A 14230-nucleotide genomic window follows, 5' to 3' on the forward strand; every position below is an offset into this window, starting at 1 on the left:
ACATCTTTCCTGGCAGTCTTTTACTTTTGTGATTCTGTTAGTTTTTCATTTCTCCTCCTCCATTTTTTTGCATGATTATCTTTTGCTGAGGCTCTCCTATGTTATTTTTGAAAAGAAAACATCTAACTCGGCAGTAATTGCTGTCTGTTGCTATTTTAATATTCCTAAGCATTTTAGTGCTGATTATGGAGCATAATAATAAGAGTTAAAAAATACCATTTTACAAGTTCAAAAACTAATCTTTTCTTCCAGCTTGGTTGACAGTGTATCACTGAAGTGATAGAATTTTCTTTTTACCTTGGCACTACATTGAAGAAAAATCTGACAGAAGTCAGAGTACTCTGTGGCTCATATTTGAACCTCGGTACATGATTATATTCTTTATCTCTTTTTAAAGGCAGATCACTTAGTGCTCTACTTTGTACTTGAGTCTTTAGGTTACTGGAACTTTTATGTCTACACTGGTTCATAAGCCAATAAGAGCAGGTGTGACAAAGATCGATGAGTGAAGACAGAAGATAGTTACAACAGACTGGTGTGACATTGCCCATCTGAGAAATCACCTGATGATCTAGCTCAAATGAGCACTGTCGCTTGGAATTGAGAATAATTTTGCTTCTGAGTGCTAAGTCTGATGGGACTTGTCAAAAAGCATCAAATCCCAAGAGACTGTGTATATTGCTTTGAAATGATTTTTTATATAGCGTCTTTGTAGCTGGATCATTCTCTGTGTTAGTGCTACCTTGGTTCAATTCCCATGCCATCTTGAGAAACACTAAACCTTTTTGTGCCACTTTTCAGAATAATTGCTTAGTGATAAACTGAATATGATCTTTCTGCTGTAACTACGAGTACTACTGCATCCACCTTCCCTTTTATAAAACAGTACTGGTAGCAAGTTAGGTGCAAAAGTTGTGTCCGAATAGAAGTTAATGTCTTCATACACCCTCGGCACATGCATTTCTTTTTCCTTTGCTTGAGGAAGTTTTCCATTCCAGTGTGCAACTCCTTTGATTTTGTATCTAAATATCTAAATCAAGTTTTCTGACCAGAAAGCAATCAGCTTCTCTGGTAATGTCAAGCTATGATCTGACGTATGCTTTCAGTTGAGCAGCGTGAGTTGGAACTGCTGTCACAAAATGATGTTCTACTTTGTGCTGACAACAGTAAGAAAGATTTTGTGAAGGAAGAAAATTTTTGATGATTTTAACTATTATACTAATTGATTTGTTGTGGGCAAACATTTGATAAATATTAGAGCATGGGAATTTAAATCTCCCCACACTGGCATATTTTTACTGTGAATATCTGTACTATTCTATATCACATACATGGGTTTTACTGAAAGAAACAATTGCCTTTTTACATAATTAAACATAATTTGAGGCAGTTGTATGCATGTGTCAAGCCTTCTAGCCTTGGGCCCTTAGGTCATTGTACCAGAATACGTATTGTGGGATCTGCAGATGAACCAGTACATTGAATAACAGTGCACAGTATCCTTCTTTCGTTTTTTCAAATAATAATAATTTAAGATATTCATTAATGAGCTAATTTTTGCTTTCAATTACAGTGAAGAATGGTGTTTGCTGTGGTTCAGAAAATCATAAATCTTAAGGAATGTATGCTTTTTGTTGTCTTCTGCTTAAGTCTGTGCCAATTCATTTATGTATAAATTTCATTTGTAATTTAAGAGTGAATTTAATGTCTCATTCAAGAAAAGTCAGAAAAGTCAAGAAAAGCTGAAGTCAGAGGGACTTCATACATCAGTGCTTTTGTGAATATATTGAGACAGACATCAGCATATGCTCTAATGTTGTCTTTAACTGGCACTTTAAAAGGTTTTATAAAATTAAAGGGCAACATTACTATAAGCATTACTGAATGCTTGGACTACTGTTATTGTTATGTAGAGACTTTATTGAGAAGTATCACACACCACCATAAAATCTAACTCTTTAAAACTATCACTTTGTCAGTGGAATATGCATTTTCAGATCTGCATAGATATACTTGTATGGATAGATATATTTTCATTAACATAGATTTTCCAAGCCTGAATAAGCACTACTTTTGCATTCATGCAGGACTCATTTTAATGAAATTGCTCTGTAAAATTTTTAGCTACAGTGCTGACAGGCAATGATGGAGAGAGAAGAAAGAAAGAATATGCCAGTATTTCTCATTGTTGGGATTCCACACACGTTTGTAAAATCTAGAAGCCCATTCTGTATTGTATCTTCTAGTCAAACTGTTTGACTCTCTGTTTTCAACATCTTTTTTTTTTTTTTTTCCAGAGACAAAACTCTCCATAACAACTAGCCACATTTATTTTGGCTGTTACCCTTTTATAAAAGTTACCCATTTTTCCATTTCACATTAGCTGTTCCAGTATATTCCTAAAAACATTCCTCAGCAATTCTCAGTAAGAATAGATTTCCTCTCATATCTCATTCTCTTTCTGCATGAAGGAAAGATGCTAAGGGAAAGTGCCTGTTGAATGAGGACATCAAGTAAACCAGTCCTGTAAAGCACACTTGATTTAATATTAATATAAATTGTTCATTGTTTATATAAAAGAAAGGCAAAAATCTAAAGTTGCAGTAAAGATTTCAAATGAAAGCTTCAAAAAAGAATGTTAATTCAATTAAGAATCGAAGTTTCTTCAATTAACTTTATTTTCAAGAATGGATTTGATAATCACTGAAAAGTAAGTGGCATGGGATTGGTAGCTTATTTATTCTCTTTGTAGTAATCATTAACTAGTAGTTTTCTTTTTCAATATTTTATATCTCTTTGTTGTACATGTCAAGACCAAGCACTTTCTGGCTTACGTGTTTTATGTACTCCAGTATATGCTTTACTTGAATAGGTATTGCTGATTTCATCTAGATTTTGTACCACTTCTTCATCACAATTTTTCGTTCTATAAGTTTGAGAGATAAAGAGAGAAAGCTTGGAGTAAAAAGGTAATACCAGACTACTTAGGACAACTTCTAGCATTTCTACAGCAATGTTATCAAACACATAATCATGTGGACTTGTGGCTTGTTTAAATTTTAGAAGAAAAAGTGTTCAGGGACAGAGTTTACTTCTCAGTTTTTTTCACAGATGGTATCCACTTAGATATCTTCAAAAGGTGACTGTAAGTTAGAGTTGCTAATTCTGTAACTTCTCCCTTTCTTTCCTGTTATTGAGTAAAAGCATTTTTTAAAAAAGGTAAAGGATAACTTTATTTTTCCTGCACTTCGTCTATCCACATCTGTGATTGCAGTTTAGAAAACATGCTCCTGTTTGCTTTGGCTGTGACTGTTCTGAATCATGTGACTGGTACAGAAGAGAGAAGATGTGTTTTCTTTGAAGGCTGAGTTTACAAGATATCTCTGATGGAATTCAGGACTTCAGAGTCTTGATCTGACTAACTATTCCACTGACAGTGTCATTGTTATCCCATGAAATAAGTGTTATTTCTGAATTCTGAGGTCTAAAACATCAGAAATGTGAAGTACTCACTGAAGATCTCTGTGCTACAGCAGAAGTTTTGGATGTGATTTAAGATGGTGAAATTTGTTGTGATACATGTTTGGTTTTTGGCACACATACATACTACATTGCAAAGTATGCCTTGACAACCAGTGTGCTACTTTATATAATAGACTAAAATTTCAGAGTGGATTTCAGATATTGGTACAAATAATGTGCCATCACATTGTTACTCCTCCATAGCAGCCACTATAGAATTGGAAATATTGTGTCTAAGTGAGAAGTTGACAATTTTTCTTGACGGATTGCTTTAAATTAGCCTGATGTAGTGCAGTGATTTTCACATGGAAGTATCCCTGAAAATAGCAATATATATGTATGCTACACAGTTAAATGTGTAGGATAGGTTTTTCATTGGCATGGATTAAATAATTGTATCAATTAATTTACATGGTGTTTTGACACAGCAGCATTGCAGAAGGGTTACTTGTAAGTTACCTGGACACAGTGAGATCACAGCAGAAGAGAACAAATATATGCCAGATTAAAAAGGCAACTTAAATTAACTCTTATAAAATTAACAAGCTATAGAAGCAGAACAACTGGTAGTGTTCATTCTGATACCCAGAGTTATATCACCGAATGGCTCTCATGAAATAAAATGATTCTAATATAAATTATCACCTGTTAAGTATAGCATTTTGATTAGATGCTTGTGTGTCTCCTCTTTACCAGTCTGGGACTGGTAAAGGGACTGCCTGGACTTCTCTTTCTCTGCTGTGTAGCTTGGGGTGTCATCAGCCACATCACAGAAAAGCTAAAAACATGAAAAGGAGCTACAGAAGCAGTTATGGGAGAGAGAAAATATGGCTTAGAGCATTCACAAATGGATAGGGCATTCACTTGTATTCCTATTCCTTCATAGTCCTACCATGCCAGGACTCTGGCATAGCTGTGGAAACTACAGCTTTTGTTTTGTTGGAGATTTATTAGACAACCTCAGCAAAACTAAACTGAACCAAGAAGAATTTATACATGTGGGTTACTGTTCATGCCAGGTCTGGAAGGGAGAAGTCCGCAGCTGAAAAACGTCAGAGAACAGCCAGTGCTGTTTCCAAACCGGTATTACCTGTTAGTATGACTAGGAGCAGAGCACATAGAAAGCTTTACATCTTGCTTTCTTTTTTGAAAGATGTCATTGCAATACATTGCAGATATAAGGAGCTGCATGGCATTGCTTATACTTCTGCTGTGTTTTGGTCATACATATATTGTCCTGTTTGTGCTTCTCTTCCAGGTTCAGGTCCTTCGCAATGCGGGGGAAGAAGTGACCCTAACTGTGTCCTTTTTGAAAAGAGCACCTGCTTTTCTCAAACTGCCATTGAATGAAGATTGTGCATGTAAGCCTTTATTACTTGACCAAAATAAACCTTAATTCAATGCTTGTGAATACTTGCAGCTTCTGAATCTAGTGTGCATTGGGGGGGTTAACAACAGCTTTCTCAGTCAGCATTGTTGCCCAAATATGAGCTTCTCGTATTGCCAGATCTTATATTAGCAGTCACCTTAAATAAAAGTGTGCAGTTGTTGCTTGAAAAACAACAACTTTTGAAAAACAAGATTGCCTTGTGTTTGGCTGGTGTGAATCAGCAAAGTTGAGTCAGGGGAATTACATTAGGTTACAGTAGCTCACATTTTGGTGTAGAGTATTTAAAAGCATTTTTCCGTAGAGCACCAGATAAGAGTTTACTCCAGGAATTTTGTGTTCTAGATGTGAAAATGAGATCATGTGTATTTATTATGAGAGCTTAACTTTCTCATTTAAAAATCAGGAGTTTTCATGTAGGTGTCTGTGCACCTAAAAATAAATTTGTCAAAAATGTTTAATATTTTAAGTCCAACTTAGTTTTAGTGAACTAGCCCCATCAGAAACTAAGGAAACAGCTGGCTTCCTTTAATTGCCTGAAATCGTGAGTGTGGGCACTTAATTATACAGTTGCAGCATACCCAAGCATATGCATAATCATCCTGTGCCTTTTGGCACCACTACTTTCTGCTTTTTTCTCCTAAAGGGAGCAACAAAACAAAAAAGTGTTTGATTTCAATACTTCTAGGCCCTGATGTTACATCAGTAGCAATTAAATAAACTAAGTTTTGATATATCTTATATAAAATCAGTTGTAGAAGTACCATCTTTATCTTGTATCCAGGTATTGAACTTTAATCAGGCAAGAAAAAAAAAATACAACACCAGAAATCTTAAATAAAAAGAATCCCAGTAACTCATTGCTGCTTTTATGAAAGGATGTGGAGCATAGAGAATGCTGAGTAAAGTACAGTAGCATGCACTTGAATAGATCCTATCATATATGATTTATGAGATGTAGCTCTGTATCCTTGTAAGTTGCTACAAGAACTGTTAAACCTGTGAACTTCATAGAGAATGACAAAAGCATTGTCTGACTGTTTCCTTTAAGTGAGAACCAAGCAAGTAAGTGCACTTTCCATTTATTATCAGATTAGCAAATACATTTGTGATTTTTTCTTACTGAGTAGATTATTAACTTTTTTACAAATCACTAAGGAGTTGAGCCTTGACTTTTGGATGACAAAATCAATTGGAGAGGGAAACATGCAAGCACACAAACACATAAAGTTTTATTATAGCATTATAGATAATGATACGTTTTTGTATATCCGTATATCCGTGTTGGTGTTAGGTGCCCCCAGTGACCAGAGCAGTGGTACTTCCTCTCCCCTGTGTGACAGTGGTTTGCATCTCAACTACCATCCCAACAACACGGTAAGAGCTCATATTTCTTTCATGAAATTACATCAGAAAAAAAATTGCTAAGTGAAAGTAATAAAAAACCAGCATTGTGGGAGGAGCTCAAATTAGCATTGGAGACAGTTCCATAGGGGGCTAAAATTTGTCAGCCAGATATTGTAGCTAAGAGTAACACTGAGAAATTGTAGCAGCTGAGATTATGCTCTGATAAATGTGATTACTATTTTTATCTGGACAATGGAAATTTTGGGAAAGTTTTGTCTTCTACATTTATTTGCAGAGCAGGGGGAATAAAATTATTAAAGTGACAATATAGCTATTTAAACAGGAGTTAGAAAACCTTTTCAGAATATTATTACATATATTTTATTTATTATTTATAACTTCTGACCAAGGCTTACGTAGGTGCATGTTTTTGCCTATTTTTAAGATGCTAACGTTTTTCTCTTATTAACTAGCTCTAACAATTGTATTGAAGAACAATAGCATTACACAGCAAAGTGCCTTTAACTTGAAGTGTTACAGATCTTTGTTCAGATTTGTCATAAAAGATTCCTTTGAAATGCAACACGGTGCTTTTATTGTATTTCTTAGTCATTAAATGCAGCATTTGTGATATCTTGTATAGTTCTAAAGATTTTTTTGTATGTATTTGGCTTTGTGATAGATATACTAGAATAGAAATCACAGACTAAATAAATCTGTATATGACATAACTATTATACTATATGATAATGAACAGAAGTTTAAGCACTCTTCAGTAGACTTCCTGTCTCTAATTTCTGTCTTCCTTTATTGTTCTTTCTCATTTCAATAATAAAAAGTTTAAAATGGGAGCCAGAAATTTACAAGTCAGTAGCACAGATTTAAGCCTGATTAGGGTCTACGAATCCAAAAGATTAAACTAATTAGGTTATACATGTGCATAGGAGAAGGAATTCATCAAAAAGAGTTAAAAGTAATAATATTGAGTCTTGCTGTAGGCCAAAAATAAACAATAAATATATATCTTCTAATAGTGGAACAACATCAGAAACAAACACCTGAGCTATTTGTATACGTATGTAAAAAGGTAATTGGAGGAGATCTTAAAGTTATTTTGTTAGCCACTTCAAGTCTATCTTTGCTTTGAGGGTTAAAGCCTTGCTTCCATTCAGGAATCCTATTGCTGCTGAAGGTGTCAAAATTATGTAAGTTACCTACAGTTTCTTTTTGAACTGATAATAATTTAATGAAAACAAGTTTGGTTTTTTTTTTAGTTTTCTGGTTTTTTTTCACTCAGTCTTCTTGCCTGGGATATCTCCTTGTAATGGAATGGAATGCTTCATAAAGTCAGATGAGAACTCTATATGAATTCTTAACATATGCACAAAACTTTCGTTTTCATTCCATATTGTCAAATTATTTTCTAGAATGTATTGTGTCTTATGGCCTTAGGGTATTTCGTAGATACAGCCTTGGTGATCCACATGACAAAGATTTCTTGCTCAAAAGGATTTGGAGTAGACAGGTCCGGTTTGGACCTAATTTAACAATAGAAAGTGCTATGCAAAGTGAGGTTACCACTTCTGTTGCTCTTGAACATAGATCTTCTGTCTCCATCTAAACTTCTTGCCACATTTCAACTTTTTCCTAAAGTTTTGTCACAGCTGGAAAAAGTTCCTGAATATAGACAGAACTTGAAAACATCAAGACATTGTTCAAAACAGTATGCTAGCTTAGTATTTCTACTCAGTCATTTATTTATGTGGATTTATTTTCTCTGAATCTATGGAATGTTTCACCAGAGCATCAGTGTTTTACGTTCATGAACGTACTTTTGAAAATCCTGCTATTCAGATAAATTGATGTTCATTGTGATCTTTCATGTTACACGCGTTACAGATATATGAACATTCATTTAAAAACTTGCTAAAGCGTTAAAACTTGAAAAATCAGGGTATGGGGTTTTTTTTACATTTATTTTCAGAAGATATGAGTAAGAAAAAGTATGAAGAAAAAAATTAAAAAAAGATTATGATTCAGGATCAATAGGTTCAATTTTACTGATATATAGAAGGCACGTATTTCAGTGCAAATGTTCTTTAAAACATGGCATGATGACTACCCTATTTTGAAAAGCAAGTGTTTTGTAAAGAAAGAAAGAGGTGCTGGATTTTTTAAAAATAATTTTGATTTTTTTACTCAAAAACTATATCTCATTCTAATCTATATTGTCTTAAAATATACTAAAATTAAGATGTATATGTATAAATACCCCTTCTTTGTAGATATAATCATAGACATGATCTAGTTGAATTTTCATATAAATAATATCTTGTGTAAATAGGTAAAATTAATATATTGAGTGAACAATTTTCATAATTTATTAATGTGAATTAATATAAAATATTATATAGTATTATAATATATAATATAATTATGTATAATATAATGTTATATACCAGTGAAGTGAAATTAGAATAGATGTATATGTAATCGAGTGTGGAACCATAGAAAACACCTGAATTGTGATTGAGTGACATAGAAATCTCCCTTACTCAGGGTACAGATATGAAGCCTGTAACCAATAACATAATATACAGGAAATACTTTTATTTATGACTAATCACCCCCAAGAATGATGCAGTCTTTTTTTGCTAGGTTTCTAAAATAATGTTACTCATAGTTGCTCTAAACATGTTGATGTTGAGCTTTATATAGGTTAGTTTTATTTCTGACAAAAAGTTGAGAATCTGTGGAGTGCTAGCTAGAATTTGTGCCGATGATCTGAGAAAAGTGGATGATTATGCTAAACATAAGGTCTTTGAAGTAGCTATCTTTCTTTCCAAATTTGCTGACTATTTATAATGAAGCCCAAAACTGAGAAGGGCCTTCTAATGTTTTTCAGGATACATTATCATGTTCCTCATGGCCAACATCCCCAGGACTTAGATGGGAAAAAAGGTGGTGTGATCTCCGATTAATTCCACTTCTTCATTCACGATTTTCCCAGTACCTTCCAGGATCAGATTTGTGCAGGTAAATAAGTTCAGAAAGCTGAAACTATTGACTTCTCGATTTAAAGATGCAATCCCCAGGGATTTGCAATATTAAGAGAAGTGGCATTATTAATTCCAATGCAGCTCTGAGAGATAGGGGACAGAAGACCTGGGGCGCTCACAATCAGGCTTAAATTTATTGCATCATCTGATGACCCGACTAGTGATCAAGCATTAATATCTTGAACTTTTTCTGTTCCTACATTCAAAAACACATAAAGTTACTTAATTAATATGTAAGATCTTCATTAATATTTCTGTTATAAGTGTTTTGCAGAAGGTTTCAATTATCTATTCTTTGTTGTTATACTCACACTTTTGCCTGGAAAGGGGTCTTGCAGTCTAGTGTTACCACACACAGAATCACAGAATCACAGAATCAGAGAATCACCCGGGTTGGAAGGGACCTCAAGGATCATGTAGTTCCAACCCCCCTGCCTATCAGGGCCACCAAACGTACACATTCAGATCAGGTTGCCCAGGACCCCGTCCAACCTGGCCTTGAACACGTCCAAGGACGGGGCATCCACAACCTCCCTGGGCAGCCCGTTCCAGGGCCTAACCACTCTCCTTGTAAAGAAAGAAGTTACCACTTCCCTCCAGGTGTGAGTTTATGATCCCAATGAAAACTGAAAGATCATAAATCAATTTTGAGTTTCTTTGGGGTCAATTTTGTTGTTTCTCATCACAACCTTCTTCTCTTTGGTTCTTACCAAATGTTTGACAGTTATGTAAAAGCCTCCCACAGCCTCAATTATTTCAAAGGGCTGTTGTTTCTTTAAAGTTTACCGTGTAGGTTTGCAGTCTTGTTTCCTATTCAACAGAGCTGATATTAAAGCAGCTTAGTAGTCACTAGATGACTGTTAAACTAAAAACAGTTTATGGTCTCTGAATAGTGACAGCAAAATCATGCTTACTTGTCTACATGATTCTTGATCTCTTGACAATTACTGGCCCAGAGAGCTAACTTGTGATGCAAAAGCTACATTGGTTCATGAAATGAGCAGGATATGGATACCAGAGATGTAAGATTTCTTGTACATGATTCTCTGAAAACCTTCAGCTCAATGTTTTACAGTGGTTGAAATATATATAATTAACAACACCTGTTGTAAAGGACCCAGAATTATAAAAGTCAAATCTGAGATCTGTTCTGCTGTACACTCCAGATAAGATACTAGAACTACTCATGGGGAAAATTAGGATATATTCGACTATTCATAGATTTAAGACTTTCACATTCAGTCTTCTGTAGCAATAAAACACAAGCTTAATATGCTCATTATAGAAGTTGTACATTACAGAGAAAGATTATGTGTAGGCAGCAATATTCCTAAGATTTCAATTGCAAAATAAATTTACAGATGTATACCTGAAGTCATGCTCACACCTTGAGTGATTACTAATTATCTCCCTGTATTTTCCTGTGCTATATATCATGAGGAACATTACTTAAAAATTATAAAAAAAAAAAAAAATCAAGTTTGATAGAGAGAAACAGTTGTTGGGTTTTTTCCTCAAAAAGCACAGAGCCAATATTTTGTTGGTAACAAGCTAGTCTATGAATGTTTTAAAATAGTTTGTAAATCTCTGTATTTTAAAATATGACTCCCTCCAAAAATTTGTTTTCAAAGAAAGATAGAAAAATTTTTAAAGGGACTGAAAATGAAAAGAATATAAATAACAATGTTAAGAAAAGAATATTGCTAATAATAATAAAGAAAACAACATAAAATGTTACATGCTATATAAAGTTGTCTTATATCATTTTTAGAACCTGCGATGTGTAATTGAATAAGAATATGATCTTAATTTTTTCTTCTTGTTGTATTAAAAAATGATCAATAAGAAGTTAGTTTTTAATAACATATCTTCTAGATTGTGCCTGTAGGAGTTTATAGACAGATGACCACCTCTGTGAAATGACAACTGAGCTGATGTGTTAGCTGATAGATATAGATAAACCATTGGTGTCTTCATGATCATGTTAGGATACATAAGCTTTATCTTCCAGTCAGAACTTATTCTTCATGATGGAATTGCTCAAGGAAAAGGCATGACTCTAATTCATTTTTATACTAGTCCTAAGTGAAAGAAAATCGTGTACTTGACACAGACACAGAAGAACATTTATGGTTGAGGTAGATGCTAGCTCTGCATTCTATAAAATTAGTTGATAGTTTTGTGAAGTAAAAAACTTATATATAATTTTGCAGAATCAATATCAGTCTTAAGATGTCAGAAACTGTCATTAGTGACACTCAGTTTTATGTTGAAGATAACACTCATTTTGCCTCAGCCTTCTAAAAAATCTAAACAATTTTAAACCATGAATGTATGAATTTGTAGGGGAATGCTAGCAGTGGAACTTTATGTTCTCTTTATGCTTAATAATATCCTATTCTGTGAAACTGATTCGTAATGAGCTTTTGAGGTTCTGAAGCTAGAGACTTGTCAACCTTCCTAAAGGCCAAAAAGGCCTTTTACAGAAGTTGGATCTCCTATAGCTTTATAATTTGAAAGTTTCCTCTTGTTCTGTAGTTGTTTAGCACTCAGTTGTGGAAAGTCAAACTATAACGCATCGTAAATCATTGTGTAAGTTCCAAGAATGTTGCTGAGGTAAAGACACCCCAGTGGCTACTGCCTTTGTCAGTGGATGTCTCTTGGCATTCCTGTGTGATTTCCTAATGATTCTGCATTCAGAAATGCAACTGAAAAAATCATTAATGCTACCTCATAAATTTGAATTCACCAGCTATTCCATCGGCAGGTAAGAAGAGGATCATTTACAATGAAAATTCTATCACCAAAAGCAGCTAACTAGCTAGCAGTAACCTTAATGTGTTTTGAAAATGAATTTGGAGAATGAAACAAAATTTTTTGAGAAAAAGGTACGATATTCCACTGAATTTCATGAAAGGCTACCTACAGTCTGCTACACTTTCCTTCTCTGTGATCTTCATATTCAATTATTAATGTTTTGATATGCATCAACTATTCCACTTGTTTAGCTTCTGAAATCACACAGGATTGGACAAGATTCCATAGAGCTAGTCAATAGGATTTTCTTATAGCTTCTTGGAAACTTAATATAGGAATAGTTGACCTTTTTATATGACATTTAACATGTAGCTGATTGTTTTAATATGTCAGGTATTTATAAACAGGAAAACCAGCAATTTATCAGTGTTCACTGGTTGACCTTCATTGCAGTTGAAAGAAAAGCATTTCTACAAGTATTGTTAAGATGGTATGCTAAAACAGATGAAATTTTCTTCTGACCTGATCTGTTATGACATGTCTATAGGCAAAATGCGTTCCAAGTAATTGCTGTGGATGGGGTTTGCAGTGGAATAATTCAATGTCTCTCTGCTGAAGACTGTATTGACTGGCTACAAGCAATAGCAAGTAACATTTCCAACCTCACAAAGCACAATGTAAGTATGGATCCAAGCAAGCCAGAAGGTTTCCCAATCATGTTTGATTATAACTGTCATAAAAGCCTAATGGGTTCAAGCACAGAATTATCTGCATATAAACAATGCTCGAGGCTGTCTGAGAGAAGTCAGCTCAAGTTTATCATCAAATCAGACTTTGTGAGAAATCACTGAATGGGAAAATATTCCCCCCTACAGTCATCTAGTTCACTTCATCGCTATCAGCATTGCATATTTAGCAATACCAGCTACCATGAGAAACAAAGACTAGACACAAGAGAAAGCCAGGTGTGATGGATAAGAACATATAAAAGCAAAAGGAAATTCTGCATTTTCCTGATGGATTGAAAAGGTATATCTATATTGAAATTTTTGTAATTGGATCTGAATTAGATATTAGGTCTGTTTAGGTGTCATTTTAAGGCAAGGGCAATACAAGTCCTCACTATCGAGAAAGATTAAATGTGTTTATGCTTCATGCACTGTACTTTTATGGTCTGATCTTGTGGGATAGGTAACTTTTTATTGCAACAAGGATAACTGTTATGCGTAGGTTTTGCTAAACTACTCCTAAGTTCAGTTGAAAGCTCTTAAGTTTGTTGGGGGCTTTTTGATCTACGTAGAATATAACTTGCATTTGATAAATATAATGTAGTTTACAGCTTAGAATTCTATATGATTCCTTTTCTGTTCTGTCTACAAAAATACAGAACACATGGGTAACTCCATTATTTTGAAATAATTTAGAACAAGGAAGCTCTTGAGAATTTAACTTATATTCTTTCAGATTTCCTTAAATCTGTTTCAGCCTCCCAAATCTAACTAAATTTGCTTTTCTTTCAAATACAGGGAACATATTGAAGGAAGTTGTATTTCTTGCAGATTTATATTTAAGATGCAAAACTATGCTCCATCTGGCAGCAATATGTAAAAGTCATTGTATTATAAAAATGTGACAGACATGAATTCATCCACCATCTGCAAGCTTCCATGCAATGCAAGCCAACTTTATGGCTATTTATTCCTCCTTACATTGCTATTGCTGCATAGAACTTCTTGTCTATGAGGCATCCTGACAAATGAGTGTGCTGGTTAATTTTTTTCTCACCATCGTTAGACTATTGATTATTCTTGCAATCTAAAGCAGTATGTTTGTTTACTTACAACAGTAGATAGAAGACTTTAAAATTTATCTGATAACACATTATGTATCTCTTATGAGACTGTACCCGTGGTTACTTAGTTACTATTGTTACATAAAATACTTTCAGTGTTTTAAAAAGGAGTACAGTGTGTTCTAGACTAGTTTCCATAAAGAAACACAAACACTGTAACTGATGTTACAGTGATACATATATATAATAGCTGATTATATAACTATTATGCAAACATCTATATTTACCTTATCCCACAGACATCCTGTAGAGAAATTGTGATTTAGTTTGGGCTTACGACTATAGTAAATGATGTGTTTTACAACT

At 34.1% G+C, this 14230-nt stretch overlaps 1 protein-coding gene across 9 annotated transcripts in view; it reads left to right on the top strand.

Moving 5' to 3' along the window:
* The window catches only part of SNTG1 (syntrophin gamma 1), a 325426-nt gene that overhangs the window by 223555 nt on the left and 87641 nt on the right, over positions 1-14230 (top strand). For all 9 annotated transcript variants that reach the window (XM_052704127.1, XM_052704124.1, XM_052704125.1 and 6 more), the window contains 4 exons: positions 4781-4883; positions 6204-6286; positions 9162-9292; positions 12620-12749. In XM_052704127.1, coding sequence (XP_052560087.1) covers positions 4781-4883; positions 6204-6286; positions 9162-9292; positions 12620-12749 — 447 coding nt within the window. The remainder of the gene's footprint in view (positions 1-4780; positions 4884-6203; positions 6287-9161; positions 9293-12619; positions 12750-14230) is intronic.

Source organism: Tympanuchus pallidicinctus, unplaced genomic scaffold (assembly GCF_026119805.1).
Source record: "Tympanuchus pallidicinctus isolate F22 unplaced genomic scaffold, pur_lepc_1.0 scaffold5, whole genome shotgun sequence".
Taxonomy (NCBI): domain Eukaryota; kingdom Metazoa; phylum Chordata; class Aves; order Galliformes; family Phasianidae; genus Tympanuchus; species Tympanuchus pallidicinctus.